Consider the following 16,751-nt stretch of genomic DNA (forward strand, 5'->3'; position numbering starts at 1 on the left):
TTTTACTGGCCAGCCGTAAATGTTAATGTCGAGCATGGCGAAAGCATCGAAGTGCACATCAATTTTTACAACAATATTTATTTGCCATTTTGGCTTCGACCACATAAATGATAAAATGGTCTTTTAATAAAAGCATTAATTGCTGGTCCTTAGTTTAGGGAACTTGTTGGCTGAGTTGCGAAAAATATCGAGCTATATAAGTTACTAAATTATATTGCTTGCACACTGAACTATCAGAAAGGTTATTGCACCGGTAAGCAGTTCATTCATGAAAGTTAACTTATTTGTTTAGTTGGATAAGCTTAGTTAGAAGTATTTAAAATAGTTTTAAGTCAATTGACAAACCAAAGTGCAAGATAATAATCGAGGAATGTATCTTAATATGTGCCATCCTCTGTATCTCTTCCCATAACAAGTCTGCCATAATTAAGCTGACTAAACTGCCCAGCCTAAGTGACAATATTAATAACTCAGCAGACTAAGTTCGCCATTCTTGGTATTTTCCCCCGAGGTCAATACTCGATTCAATATGCCGGAGCATAATTTAATCGCACCAGGCACCAGGCAATCGCCAACAAAAAACCTCTTTGGAAATCTGCATAACAAACTTGGCTCAACCAAGATGAATCGTCTCCTTTTTCTGTAGCTTTTTATTCTTTTCAGCTTTCAGTGCCTCCGGTCGGATTTAAGGCATTTAGGGAACCGAGGAAAGGGATACCAGATCCAAAGGGACTGAGGGTCTGTGGAGGAGCCGCATAAACAAAGGAACTCTGTGTGCAGCTTTTGCTGTCTTTAAGTTTGACTTTATTGTGACAGTTAAAAGCGAAAATAATAGCAGTTAAAATCCCATAAAATGCGTCTTAATCATAAAAATGCGATTATAAAAATGGACGAACCCGAGGAGAACTCTTTCCTCCCCCTTTCTTTTTCCAACTTTGCCCGCCGCCGCTTGGTGTTGCTATTTTGTTTGTTGCCTTTTGCTTTTTATGAGCTGCGCTTATGGGTCGTGGATTTCCAGCTTACGTTATTATGGTTTCTGTTGGTTAGTCTTTCCCTCTCTTTTCTCCTTTTCCCTACCGCCATGTGACATTTCTAATTGTTTATCATGTCTCGCGGTCGGGCAGCTTTAAGCAAACGGCTTTCGGTGGTGCCGTCGTCAAGTGATGGCAGCGATTTTTTTTATTAATTGCCCTCGCCCGTGTTGTGCGTCTGCAACTGTTGTGCGAACCCCAAAAACCCAAATCCTATAAATTTTTTACTACTTATTTACGCCACTACGGCGCATTTAGCCGTGTCAAGCAATCGCATAGCCCAGGTCGTAAAAGTCCAGACCTCGCCCCCATTCGATATCCAAAATGCACTAAGAGAAGTTACAATTTTGGGTCAAAAATCAAGTCAGCTTTTTAATTTTAAGAAAAATTATAAAATTTGTTCAAAAATTGTGTGTTTTTCTATCATTTTATAGGAGCCATAAGATTTCGTTGACAACAATTTAGTTTACATTTAGCTAGTCATGTAATACTAAAAATCCTAAAATTAATTTCTCCCTGTACTCTTGGTCGTTCTGGTTGTCACTCGGGGTCGGGAGTCGTTTGTCGGCCAGGAACCGTATGGGTGAGAGCTTTTATTTTTGTGAAATTTCATCACGTTTTTATGTTGTGACCACGTGACGCCAGTGCCAGTGCCAGTTCCAGTGCCGTGACTCTCTTATACCCGGCCTCGTCCTCGATCTCATTCTACCTCCCTTAGTCCTGCCAACTGCTCCTTTTGCTATCTGGGCCAGGAGCCAAGGACGGGCCGCCACACACCTGCTGGCACGTAGGAAATGGAAATGGCACAGAAGTCCGGCTGGGCCAGCCAGTCAAAGTGTCAGTGTGTAAGCTTGTAGCATTTTCTTAGATTGCGATGGCCGTTGCCGTAGCCATAGCTTTTGCTATGGTCCTGCCTGCCAAACGGCTTTGCTTTTCGTCCTGTTCTCTGCTGTCCTGCTTGGCCGCTACTTGAGCTCCATATTAAGTGTACTCGTTACGGGCCTAAAACAGGGTGATCTAAATGAAATTTGGATTAGGCATATTTTTATATTAACTTACATATTTTTAGTTTATATATTAGAATTATTATATTTTGACATCTTAAAGGTTAGGTAATGAAGCGACTTATAACTTCCCATAAGCTAAAATTATTAAAAACATTTCATTGTCTTTACTCTAATATAATATTTAGTATAAAATTTCTAAAAAAATGAAGTTGAAAAATCTTTTCAATCTTTCCTTTTAATATGCACAAACCCTGTACAGGAAACAGGCTTAGACAGGAATTAAAAGCGTCGATGGCCTCCCGTGCATCCCGTGGTGCTGACATGGTCTCTTCCCCTGCTGCTCGTGCCCCCGACTATATAGTATTTATATAGGGAGTGACGCAGAGTGTCTGCCCCCTTCCTGCCAGCCAATATGTTTCCATTGAACTGCAAACGGCGGCAGATGTTCTACCGAAGCGCCCCAACGTAGTTGTCGCAAGTAAAAATTGACGAAATTTATGTTGAAATTGTCAAAGCAGAAGGCAAGTTTCGTCACCTCCCCGAGAGCAAGCAGTGGGTGTGGCACTGCACGTGGCAGTTGGGAACTGAACCATAGTTACAACTCTGGCAGCTTTTGATATCTCTTCCCCAACATGAGAGCTTCATAGGTTGTCCTGACTACACAGAAACCCAAAAGAGGGCTGCTCCTCTCTTTCTCTTTTCTTTACTTTTTTCCTATTGTTTTCCATTCTATTTGACCGCACAACGTGCAATTGTCAGCAGAAACAGCGCCATAGAAGTATTTTATGCACTTTCATTTCATGGTCAGTTGCCGTTATGGTTTCGGGTCGAGCAACATGTGTGGCCAATGCTATTGTTTGGAGTCGGGGTCGACCTCTGCCACCCCCTTTTCATAAACATCCTTTGAGTTTGGGTTCACAAAATGTAAATACAAATATCTTAATATTCGTTTCAGTTATAGGAATACTCAACATGTATCTTCTCAAGGAAGAAAATCCAATCGAAAAATGCTTAACCATCAATGATCTTATCTTAGCTTAACGTCGGTTCATTGGTTATCGGAATTATATCGATAATAAGGTGACCATGTAGCCAGCTTAATACAGTTAACTGTAAAGTGGTGGGAGAGATTGTTTACAAATATAAAGTTTAACTTTACTACAAGAAATACAACAATTTTATTGTTTCAGATAAATCTTCTGAGCATCTGAGCATACTAGAACTCTTTTCATTCCAATTGAAAGATATTTTCTGCGAAGTTAATCCATGCTTAAATATTAAATATGTTTAGTGCTAAGGACTTACCCCAACACAATGATTATTTATCCAAAACATACTAAGTATTCCTACTATTTATAGACTGTTTAACCACTACGTAGACAAGTTCCACTGGGGGGACCACAGACGAATCGCTTATTAAGCTGCTGATGGAAGCCGCTTAGTGGCGTGCGTAGGTGAGTGCTTTTTATTGCACAAATATTTGCTGTTCGCGTATACGCTGGCAAACAAAAAGGCACGCGACTTTGTGCCAGCACCGAAAGTATGCAGACAATGTGCAAACACACACACACACACACAAACTCCCCCAACAACACATAGATCTATGTATGTATGTGCATGTAAAAACTAATTTTTCATCAGAAAAATAAGGGAAAAACGTGTGTGGGAGCGTAGAGAAGCGGAAAATCAGAAAAGCGGAAAAACAGCTTCTGATGCTAACAAAACAAACGATATTTTAACGCCGCTTTGTAAATGCGCGTAATTTTGTAACAAACAAAACAAAATGGCGGATGTATCGATGGGTTACACGGCCCCCGCGATCCCCACCTCCCCTTCCGGTTGAGGGCTCCGCGTTTTATGCAACACATATTTGAGTCTATTAAAAATGCGTTTAAAATGCTTGCTGTGGTTTTACGGTTAAATTGTTAAATTCAAATAAAATTGATTTTTGTTGGCTTACACCACGAGTTGCGAGTGTGCAAGTGTGTGCGTGAGCCTGTACATGTGAGCCCTGCATTTACGCGCATATTGCGAATTTTTGCCTCAATGCATAGTTGGAAAATTAAATGCAAAAAGGTTTCCCAACTAACCACCGAGCTATGCGGCCCAACAAAATCATTTGCAAAATGAGTGCTGCATGTGATCGAAATGTTTGCCCTAACTGCGAATTCTTTCGCCGGTATGCCGATTAGTAGAAATCTTTTCAATCTCGCTCAGGTGCACGAACAGGCTTAAACAGTGTAAATTTGATGAATTATATGAACAAAAAATAAAGGAAAAGGTTTATCAAAATAGTTTTTAGTACAACGAGGTATTACTTTCAAGGTTGATTTGGTTAAAATACTGACTTTTTTGACGACAAAATAGAAAACATATTTGCAGTATTTCTTTTAAGTTTACCCAAGTTTAAGTTCACCCAAAACAAAACGGTTATTATACCTCGTAATTGAAATCATTTCAAGTCGTCATAGCTTTTCTTTGCCCTTTGTGTTCATATCATTTGACAAGGATGTCAAGGATGCGCCATATCTTGGCCAAAAATGTTAGTTGTCTGGCTGGATATCGACGATTACTAGCTAAAACGCCAAAGGAAGCCTCGGAAGTCATGTAAAAAGTGCCAGCCAATAGCTAACAGCTGCACTTTTGGTTGAAGGGGAAATGGAAATGGTGACTGGGCTTCCTCAATGAAACATGCAACGTAATTTCCATGTGGGTAACCAGCAATTTCTGGCATGTAACATTTTTCAACATCAACAACTCCAACAATATGGCGGCGTGTTTCCGCTCTGCAACACCCATCACCAATGGTAGGAAGGACCTCATGCTCGTCCAGGGAATATATGCAGTCAAGCGCAAACACTACAAGAAAAATTGTAAGTGAAGCGAATAAAATATTATTTTCTAATGCTCGAAGACACAAACAAAGCCAGTAACTGGAGGCAAAAATGGATGGCTATGGCTAAAGGAGAGAAAAAAGGAAAAAAAAAAACAGAAGGCAAAAAGTCGAAGCGAAATCAAGAAAAATTGTTTAGTTCTTTGGCTCCACTCTCGAGCTTTCAGCTTCTGGAGAATAATGGCCTGGCTGCTCTACTTGGGGGGCTTAATCCATCTTAGTCTAGTCACATCCACTGCTAAGGATATGGATGAGGATAGGGATAAGGATAAGGATAAGGATGGGAATGACGACAACGAGGACTTTGAAATGTTGCCGGAGCTGCTCTCGGAGATGGAGCGCAAATGTAAACAAAAAACGAAATTATTCTGCAGCATTTGTTCGTTTTCCTCCATTGTTTTTTTTGTTGTTTTTTTTTTTCTTCTTATTTCATTTTTTTAAAGCGTTCCATTTTTTTGTGTGTTCATGCGAAAGCGCCTTAAGTTATGCTACCATTTTTTCGTTTCCTTTGCCGCTTTCTTCTATTTTGAGCAATATTTTTTGTAATAATGTTGCCTCGCAGCGAACGCCGCTAAATGAAATGAATTGTGAAAAATGTGCTCCAGCTTCTTTTCTTCAGCTTTTCTTTGGCCGGGCGGGTAGTCTTGTGTGTTATTGTGGGTGGGATTTTCCTTTATTTCTTGGTTTTTCTTTTTTTCTTCAACGGCTTTCGAACTCAATTACATAAGCGCAGCAGTGGCAGTAGCACTCGCAGTAGGAACAGCAGTTTGGCAGTTTGTAATTTTCGGCAAATGGCAAGTCACATAGTCGGTCCAAAATCACGTAAAATGTCAAATTGCGAAACGTCAGGGAAAATGGCGCGTTTGTTTTGTCGTCGCTCTCTCTTGTCATTCGCCTTATCTACTATTTTAACGCTCAAGTATTTCTGCCTTTCCAGCCTCCTTCCACGCCGCCGAAAATTTCCCAATAGAACCCCCAATACCACCCACTGCCACCCCCTTTGGCATTCAAAGCACACAACAAAAATGCCAACAATCCAAAGTTGAGTTTTCTTTGGAATTTCTTGGCGTTTTTTTTTTTTCTTCTTAGCTGTTTGGTTCAGTTTACTTTTTTTCTTCGCATTTTTTTTGACATCTCTTCTGGGGAGGCAACATGCGCGCGCCACAATGACAATTGCTTATTTGTGCTTGTGTGTGTGTGTATGTGTGGGTGGAGGGTGGAGGGTGGTTGTGCTTGTGGGGGTGGCACTGCCACAGTTAACATGTAACTTCAACGTCAAGTCAAACGAATGTTGTCCTCGTCCTCGTCGCCATTTTGTTTTTAGCCAATGCCACGCAGAGAAAATGTTGAAGAAATTAACTAAGTTCTTGTTTTCTATATTAAAAATGTTTATTTTTTAATATATATATTAAATATTTAGTTTTTGTTAATAAATTAAGGCCGCAAATTGTTTAATTTTGGTAAGAAAAAGACAGAATTCAGAGAGTTTAAAGACATAACCCTTTGATTCTCGCAATAAAAGAAAAAAAACTTATAAAAATAATTTCCCAAAAATTTCCCTCAGTGCACTGCTGCTTTTCCATGGCTTCCATGACTGCTGACTGCTCTCGTCTTGTCTGTGACTCTTATGGCCCTGTTTTGTATGTTTGTGGAGCTGCGTTCTGCTACGCATTCCGTTGGTATTCTACCATTAATACTTGTCTACTTAACGGTAAATTACAGACATTAAACGCACGCATACTCACACACTCTCGGCTCCCCATCCTGGCCAAAAAGAGTGTGTGTGTGTGTGAGTCTGGCTGTGCAATAGTATTGGCAGTGGGTAGTGGGTAGTGAGGAGGGAGGACACTCGGATGTGCTTATTTGTTGTCAGTACGCGTCAAACATTTGAAAACATTTATTTTTGCCCCGTACGAATGCTTCAATACTCGTAAAGCTTTTACCCAGCTGACAGCTCGTCGCCAGTTGCCAGTTGCCAGTTTATTTTTTGCCCATCCTGCGAGTCCTGAAATTTCTCATTCCCCTAGAAAGCGGAGGTGAATGGGTCCTGATAAATGGGGGCCACTGGGAGCCCTCTATTTGTCTCCATTCGGTGGTTTATGGCCAACATTTTACCAATGTAGGAATGGCTAAAAATGTACAAGTTACTATTTGAGAGAGAAGCTTAAAAAAGTGCAAAATATATGCTAGATTTAGAAAATGTTTTAAATTGTGATAAACATTTTAGATTTTTAAGGAGGCGCTACTTACTTTCAGTAGAATAATCAACAGTAATTACATCTCCAGCTAGGATGGGTATTTCTGTAAGAGATTCTCAATAAAATATCTTTTTAACCACTTTCCCTTCAACATAAAAACCTTTACTAAGCCCCCAATTATATTTTTATATTTTACCCTGCCAAATAGCTAACAAATCTCAGAGGAAACTCAAATTTTCCGATAGCCTGCCTAGTTCAATTTGGAAATTCCCCAAAAACTGCTTCTTCTCCCCGAAAGTAGAAAAACCAGCCAGATATTCTTTTTATTTAATTCAACTTCGACTTTTCCCTCTTATGCGGCAAGGACGTAGAATCAACAAAAGTAAAACAATACCAAAAATCAAACACACACAAAACGACTGAAAGGTGATGCACGTTTCCATTTTGGAAAGTCCTGGCGCAGGACCAGAATCAGGATTTACGAAGAAGGAAGCAGAGGAGCAGTGTGGCAGGGAGGAGGACTTGTAAAATACTTTTGTGTAACTTTGGCTGAAAACTTTATTTTGTGTATTATATATCCTGTTAACAATATACTTCAGTGCCGTTCAGGCTGCCGCTTCAAAGGAACAACAAAGCTTAAGAGTCACTTAGCACTAGAAGGATGCGTATCTGTGTGTGTGTGCCAGTCTGGCAGTGTATGCGTTGGCGAGGTATGTGTGTGTGTGAGTGCGGTTTCCGTTAGCCAACAGCCTAAGTTGGTTTGTCTCATGAGCAGCGCCGAATGCTTTCAGCTTTCTTTTGTTTAAAATTTGGTTTTGTGTCAGCAACCACACGAACGCACACATACTCGCATAAACACACACACACACACGCGCATCCATACAAAGCCAAATTGTTTTAAAAGAAAGTCAAAGGTCTTTGCAGACAAACAAGAAAGATGGGCGGCCTGGCAAATAGGTGGCTCGGGCGGACCAAAAACTTTTTCAAACTAAACAAGTCATGCACATTTTTCGGCCTCCCTCTCTGGCGTTTTGTATGTGTGTGTGTGTGTATTTGTTTGCCTGTATGCGGTTGTGAGTGCCTCACACTTCCGTTTCCGTTTCCGCTGCCTGGCAATACAAGTACACACACACCCAAACATTCACACACATATGTATGCTAATTTTTTCAATGCCTCGAATGTTCGTCTGCCGGTTATTTTGAGGAAATTTGCATTAGTCCTGCCGGAAACTCTGCACCCATTTACATATTTCACTTGAAAACTTCTAAGGGAGGCAGAGAACTCCTACTCCTAATCGTTCCGATAGGATATTTCTTAATCATTTGGTTTCATATGTTGTATATTAATATAAAAGAATTCTTAAGTTTAGATATTGAAATCATTCAAGATTCTCTTTACCTCAAATACTTACTTAATTAAGGCATTAAAAACCTTAGCTTATAGCCTACTTTATGTTATTTGCCCACCCTTAAAGTCTTGCCTTCTAACCTCCCTCCTAAATATCCCAAGGAAACCTCCACTTTAAGGAGTGAATACAAATCACTGAATAAGGCAGCCGGCAAAAGGCCATAAATACCAAATTGACACTATTACACGGCCATTCACAGCATTACCCCGCCGGACACGCCCACCGCCCAACTGGCCTACCTGTATGTTCAGTTTTCACAGCCGGCGAACGCGTGCCTGCCTTAATGGACACCTTCCAGATTAATTGCTGGCGACGACGACGACGATGGCGACCACATGAACCGCAAAAAGAACAAAGCATTAAGCCCACGACCAGGCTATATATATATATATATAGATATATAAAAGGAGGCTGGGAAGGTCGTGTGTTTAACCAGTCAAAGTCACGTGTCAAATAAAATGTCAACAAAACAATTGAGTTATTTATTTGGGCATCATTCCGCCGAGGGCGGCAGAGCATTTAATTTAGCCCGCCCACCGAAGCCTGAGGAGCGTGTGCTGGGTATTTAAAAATCCATTGGCGGTCATTCGGCTAAAGCCGAGAGTTACTTTGTCAGTCCGGCGGCTCAAGTGTTGAGTTCATTGCAATGCAAGGCGTTCGACAGTTTTAGCGACGGATTTAGTCACCCCTACACTGGGAGAAATATGAAGCCAATTATGAACCAAACTTTGAAAACGAAACTAATTTTACATGGTTTATTTTCTGTACAGTTAACTTGACTAAATACTTCTTAATAGGTTTTAAAAACTAGTAAAAGTATGTAATGGTTTCTCTCTGTGTAAGCAGGCCTCCAGGTTGGTTCAATTGACACGTGCCTGCCGCATCGCGGAGGATGTGCTCGCATTGGCATCCTTGTGGGCTGCTGCTAAATGATTTTCTAGTTGCCAGGCAGCAGAAGCAGCAGGATTAGCCGATGACGGGAGTGTCGCTCTAAGGTTCTGGGACGAGTAATGCCCTAAGCCGAGATGCTCAATTGAAACGAAAATGATATTTGCACAGGCCCGGCCGCTGGCTGTGTGGCCGTGAGTCTCTGAGTCTCTGAGTCTATGAGTCTGGGAGCATCCTTTTCGGGGCTCGCTGCTAAGCAAATACAAATAAAGACCTTTGATGTGAATTTATTGGCAATCGCCAGAGATGAGAAGGTCACAAAAAGGGCGGGTGGAGTTAAGGGTGAAGACTGGCTGGCTGGCCAAGGCAGGGAAAAAGGGCGTGAGAAACATGCCAGGAAAATTTGCACAACAAATGTTTATGAATTTTGTGGCACGGATAAATGCATAAATAATGCATGTGCCACCGAATGGCCATTGAATATATATGATCTCTATATATCCAAGTGCATTTATATGCGCATAAATAAATGTTAAATATTCTATTCAGTGATGACAATGCCCTGTGTTTCTCATACTGTAATGTTTTTCATTTAAAATGATTCGGTCATAAAACCTCAAAGTCACTCGCCCTCGTCACGTGGAAATTATGAGAAAGTGTAGCAGTTGGAGACGACAATGTTTGAGGATGTCATAAAGTGAGATATGGCCTGCTTTCTATATCCATCTCCGGTCGAAACTCCTTCCTTCAGGCGGCATAAATTATGTAAATTCTGGGCTGGCTGGCTGGGCAAATACTGTCTCAATCTCTGGGAACCCGTACTATTAGTGCAAGTCGTCGGGGTCGCCGGTCCATTAGGCTCACCACACGCTCAGCCCAAAAATCCCTGACCCACAACACCACATCACACCACACCACTACCACGCCCACATCCACAGCCAAAAAGGAGACCTCCATTTTGGTGCTCCAGAAATTTGGACAACATGTTGCGGGCCTGAGTACAAAAAAGGTCAACATTTTACGGTTGATTAAAGTGCGCCAGGCTGTGCCCCAGCTCGAGGCTAACAAAAATTGCTGAAATATTTAATGAAGTGCATAAAAATAATTTTTACAAATATTTCATGCATTTCGTTTGAAAAAGATTAAACATTTCCTTTTTTGACAAATATTTTTCTGTGCAATTTATTTGTAAAACCGCCGATGGGCAATTTGCGCATATTTGTTAATGGAAATTGTTTAAATGGCTCGAAGTATTTGCCCAAATAGACTGCTGCCGCTCTGGCCGAGTTGGTCGGGTCCAGGGAATCCTTACTCCTGAATCCCGCGGCGTGTCCGCCGTAATTGAGTGAGGGAACAAAAGGAGGCACAAAAGGTCAACTTTTTTACATGCACCCACATCTACGTTTCCCCCCGTTAACCCGCTGGCGTTTTCATTTAAATGTGCCACACAACTCTGGCTTATCTCATACCCGTGGAAAACTTCCTCGGCCTTGGGTCTTTTTATTAGAACAAAAAATATTTCAATTATTTGCCGGGTTAAGCCTGGCCAGACTTAGCAAGGTGTTAATTTGGCTAATTTCACTGCGGCCTCGAATATTTCGAATTATTCTATATAAAACAATTTGCTAACGAAGGTCTACATTTTCGGTAAGAATACCACGATTTAGTGGGGTATACATTTGGATACAGTGGGGTCTAGCATTCGAGGTTTATTTTCTAAATAAATAAAGTTTATTAAGATATTTTTGAATATAAAAGTTGAATCTTTTGTTGCCATGTCTGGAATATACATATGTAATTGTATGAAAACACACTTCTAGACTTTTATGTCGTTTACTTTATTTTCACAACTTTTTTTCTAGAAAGCCAAAAAGTCCCAAAGTCCCTTTATAATTCTTGTTCCCCCTGCTCGCTTGTCCGTGAGCGAGACGGATGTACATACAAAACGATCTCTTAAAGCTAACATACATGATAGAAAGAAATAACAGTATAACTGGATAGTTTTTACAGTTAAGTTGTTTCTTATTTTATACTGCATGGGTCTTATACATATACGTTATGCTAAAAGTTGTACAGTGGGCCATAATATTACTTGTCCTACCACACATTTTTGACATGACTAAAAAAGTTTTTGAATAATATTTTGCTGAGTGATTTTCATAAAACTTCCTTCAAAATATTTTAATAAACCTGGGCAGTTAGACAGTCTTGGTGTTAATCTTCATAAGTCTAAAGTATAATTTTGCTTAATATTAAATAGTTAAAGTTGCAAGCAATGTGTTTACTGGCTTCCATTCAAAACAGTCACATCTTTCCTTATTTTAAAATAACATAGCTTTTTTTTCTGATTTAACAGTTTTGGCAAATCGTTTTTGTTAAAGAATAGACAATGACAATTACTGGCAACAATATATATAATTTTTTATTCAGCTTCAATATCAGTCATGATCGCCTTTTTGCTCATTACAATTCCGCTGGTGACAGATTGCGTTGCCTGACAAGCTGAGTTCCCGCCTCGGTCATCCTCAACCACCCAGGAAAACCCAGCATAACCCCACCCCAAGCAGTACCTCGGGTGGTTGTAGTCCGCATCGTAAAAAGCATCGCAGAGCATAAATGACAAGGCTGTTTCCAACGGGACAGTGCGGAACGGAGTGGTAAGGACGCAATCGAGGGCGGTGGCGATGAGGCAGCTTGTTGGACAAGTGGCGCCCTTGTTTTGCGGATAGCGTTGTTTCTACTCTTTTTGCTGGCCAGATTTTATGGCGCAGAAAATTGAATGATTGATCGGCAAAATAGGCGCAACTAATTAATTTTCGACCCAGGCAGTTTTTTTGGGGGGTGTAGAAGGGGGCGTGGCTGCATCGATGATGTCAAACCGGTGGCCACCTGCAAAAAGGACGATCCTTTTTTTTTATATAATATATACTGTACGAGGGTGCTAAGCGAATGGCAAGAATGTTGTACATTTGCATAATTTCCAACTCAATTTAAATGACTTCTTTGGGTTGAATGGAAAATAGTATTGTGGGGATTTTCACACGTGTGTGCTATATTTTTTGATCCTGCCACGCCCATCTATCCGACCGCAATGCGGTTCACTTCGTTTTTGTCATTAACTTGTGGCAAGAGAAGTTTCTCCCATGCCCCGTTATAGAAACGCCCCGCCACGTGGAGATGATTTAACTCTGGCGAAGATTGTAGTTTTCCAGGCAGTCAGAGGCCAACTAATTTATTCATGACATCATCATTAAGATGTCATGGCATCCCGAATCCTTTGAAGCGCCTCCTTTGCTCACCTCGTATTTATTTAATCGGAGCTCTGCCAGAGCTTTGCCTTCTCCCCGTTTCCGTTGGCCCTTATTTATGTTTACTTTGCGTCGAGCCAAGGCAACTACTTTGTTTATGTTGACTTCCTTGGCGGCGGCTCTTTGGGGTTCTTCTAAGGGGGTAATCTTGTCGAGGCGTTCCGCTACTTCTATGAATTTTAATAAGTGCTGGAACTCGAAACGTGTGGCGTTCACCGGGTTGTGTTTTCCTTTGACTTTTGTAGAAACTGGTAGAGTTGAACTTGACTTGTGTTTAACACCCAAAAACATCAACCTCAAATGACAATAAAGTGTGCGGTTTTATTTTAAGAAGAAGTGTTGCGTATCTTTGAATTGGTTTAGCGCTGGTACTTAACAATTCTTGCTTATAATATATCATCATCTTACTTTACGTCCGTTTCTCTCTGTGTCAAAAATAAAAAGAAAGAAAGATATTTTAAATCCGAGCTGAAAGCTTAGCAGAGACTTTACATCAAGGGCTTACAGCTTAATAGAGGTTTAACATCAAGGGCGATAGTTCTTATCGATTCTTTTGCATCAGCGTTGCCAGATGCCGCGGAAGCAGTACTATCCCAAAAAGAAGGTTTTCCCCTTTGGATTGAAATTTGTATAATATTAGTTATTTTTATAGTCCTTCTAACATATTTTTCTATCAATCAAAACCGAAATGGTATGAATGCTCATTTAATACAAAAACTTAAACCTTTTAAGACATGATTTCAATCATTTTACTCTCAATCAATTGGTCAAATAAACGATTGACTTCGGAAAGGCAAACCGTTTCAATATCCTGCAAAGGCTGACGAATGGGTGGCAATTTGCGAGTCCTTTGACATCCTGCGACTGCAACCCAAACTGCCACTGCATCTGCACTAACCGAATCTGGAGTCGAGTTGGTAATTAACTTTGCAACACTTGCAGTGGCCGTAAAAGTGGCATTGGCCATGAATGGGAACCTGGCCAACACACACATGCACGCAGCATGCTGCACGAAGCTTTTTGCGGTGGTCGTGGCAGGAGCAAATATGTGTGTCCTTGTCAGCCGGCCGGTGGTCAAACGTTGAAATGTCAACAATGGCTAACGGTTCCGACTCCTTTGCCACCGCTGACGTCATGCCTGCACTTCATCACTGGTCCGGGAGTCACGACTCCAGAGTCCAGAGTCCACCACAGTTACAGTGCCAGTCACAAAAAGGCGCAAATTTACATTTACATTGACTGAATGATGCCGATGGGCTGGGCGTCCATGGAACATGTCCAGCTCACAGAGGCTGATTGATTTCGAGTGCGTGTGCGGACACTGACAGAAAACTAGAGCTATATTGCATATTAAAGGCAGAGTTAATCATGTAAAGTTAATAGAATATCAATTTATTGGGAATTCATCAAATCATCATCATAATATTTGAATCGAAAACTATAATCAATAAGGTTGATATACATATTTCCTGTGTAGCTGAGCTGAACCTATAACCTTTCTGATGGCCGGCAACGAGTCTTGCGTAAAAACCACCAAACATATTTGGTTTGTCATTGGACGCAGTGAAGCGTCCACCGAGTGGACAGTGGGTGTGGGGTTATAGCAAAAGTTGGTGGATGAGTATGAGATGGAGATAGAGTGTAACTGCCCCTGGTTCTGAATCCAGAATCCAGAATCCTGGATCCCGAGCTTCTGTAACGCCGAAATGTAACCAGCCATATTGACATGGGACGTAAACGAGTGTGGGTGTTTCTTTTCATGTCCGTACGTGCATGACAAGTGGAGCCTCAATTGGTTGTCCTGCCAGGAAGACACACACACATACATATACTCACACATGGATACATAGAGAGGCAAAAAGCCATGGCCGTTTAACTGCTTTTCCACTGAAGCCATGTTGATTTTTTTCACTGGTTACACTTCGTTTCGTCGGGTTGTTGTTTGTGTCATTTGCCTGCCATGCGGTTGAACGAGTGCTTTCCCATCGGTGTGTGTGTGCTTGTAATTGTGTGTGAGTGTGTCGGTGTGTGTGTTTGTGTGTGGGGACCTTCATATCCTTGTGTGCATGCATGTGGTGTGCATGCAATGTCCTTGTGCAAACTTCCCGCACTTTGTCGTCGTCGTTTTCGTTCTCGTTTTTGTTGTCGCTTGTCGTTGGTCTTTTATCGTTTCCTTGTCGTCCTCGCCCATCCTGCCAGCCATATCCTTGTCCCTTTTTTTTTGGTTTTAACTCCTTTTTCTTATTCTTCCTGCGGCTGCGCCAGTAGTTTGACTGGTTTTTATAAGTTTCTGTTTTTTTTAATAAGTTTCGGGATCTTGGAAATCAATTTGGGGCAGAGAAGGTTGATATTTAAGCAGATTTTCTAGATTAACTTTAAAACTGGATTTTTAGTAGGTCATATTTTAGGGAAATAGTTCCGCAGACAGCTTTTTATAACAATTTCTTAAGTACTTTAACTTGAAATATTATAAGTTGAACTATCAAAACTCTTGCTGTTTATTCTTTCTAAATAAAATATTAGAATATTTTTAAAACTAAAAGATACAGAAGCTGTACGATTTCCAACTTGAAACCCATAAATCATAAATACATTATCATATTTCCTTGTAAATCCCTAATAAATCATAAATACGATTTGAAAAAGAATATAAATTTGAGTGCCTCATACATAATGCCTATTTTCTATAGTCTCATTGTTGTTTCTAACATTTCCTCTTACCATAACCCAATGCCTGGGCACTTGTCCTCAAGGACCTCAAGGACTACACATGTTAGACCCGCGCAACTTGAACTCTTGATTAGCTCTTTGCATTTTTTTATCGCTGCGATCAGCATCGACATCGGTCCCATGGTCCCATCATCATTAAGTGTCGTCGCTGCCCTCCGCTCAATCGAGCATCGAGTGGCGTGTATCTATATCAATCCTCCCATAGCCAAGTCCATATCTGTAAGCGATATCTCCCAATAAAAAATGCAAAACAAAACAAAAAAAAAAAGAGAAACTCCCATGAGCACACACACTCGAAACGTGGCAGCGCGTGTCGCTACTTAATTGTTAAACATTTTGTAACATTTCGCCGAGATTAGCATCGCAAAAAGCGAAAGAGGGAAGTTTAAACGAACGAGGGACTCGGGGTGTGGTCTTCGCAAGTCAAACAGGTCCTCACAATGGGATTGCGATTGAGATTGGGAATGGGAATGTGAATGTGAATGGAACTTCAATGCAGATCCAAATCCTCGCCGGCGGGTAGTTTGTTTGTTGCTGTTGCGATTGTGATGCGCGGATAATCTCCAGCGAGGCACGTGAGCTCTCTGTTTGTTTATTTGTTTGCCGGCCAGCCAGCCAGGCTGCTCCTCTTCAGTTCTTTAGTGTTTTCAGTTTTTAACGGTCTCCACCAATGGGAAGGTGTAATATGTTAAAGGCAACAAGGAGCGCGTGCTCCGGACACGCGGCACAGATTTTTCACATGGATAAGCTTTCTGCCTTTGCTCTTGCCCAAATTTCCCATTTCTTGTTTCCAATTCGCGGGTCAAAACTTTGCGGCACAGTTAAGTTGGCTAAAATCGAAACAGGATGGGGTAACATACAGTGGACACTAGATGGGGGCTATGTGAAGTCTTAGAAAATTGATTGATTAGTTAGGATGTTAAAAGACATCTAATATGTATTAGCCATATCATGTATTTTACCTCTTAAAGACAATTTAGTTTCCTTAAAAGTTATTCACTGTAGTTCTCATATTGCCGTTGCCTGTTGGTCGCCATTCCGTTAAACCTTTTCGGCATGTCCCCATGACCATTACTGTGTGTTGTTTCTGTAGATGTGGCGACGTGTTCGGGATGGCTGTGTATGTGTGTATAGCCACTATTGCTTCTACTGCCAAAGGACTTTTTCCTTCTAATATTTTTGGCGACTGCTGCCGCTTTTTGCGCAGCCATTTTGTTGGTAACCCCCCCATGGAAACCCATTCCTTTTCGTTGGCACTCGACTCGGATCGAGTCGCTAGCATTTTTC

The 16,751-nt window shown here is 41.1% G+C and overlaps 1 protein-coding gene across 1 annotated transcript; it reads left to right on the top strand.

Moving 5' to 3' along the window:
- The first annotated feature begins 6,512 nt into the window (after positions 1 to 6,512).
- LOC108107540 lies at positions 6,513 to 6,764 on the top strand. The gene has a single exon (XM_017215081.1). The coding sequence runs from the start codon at positions 6,513 to 6,515 to the stop codon at positions 6,762 to 6,764; it is 252 nt and encodes an 83-aa protein (XP_017070570.1).
- Positions 6,765 to 16,751: the final 9,987 nt, after the last annotated feature.

Source organism: Drosophila eugracilis, unplaced genomic scaffold (genome assembly GCF_018153835.1).
Source record: "Drosophila eugracilis isolate 14026-0451.02 unplaced genomic scaffold, ASM1815383v1 contig_2088, whole genome shotgun sequence".
NCBI lineage: Eukaryota > Metazoa > Arthropoda > Insecta > Diptera > Drosophilidae > Drosophila > Drosophila eugracilis.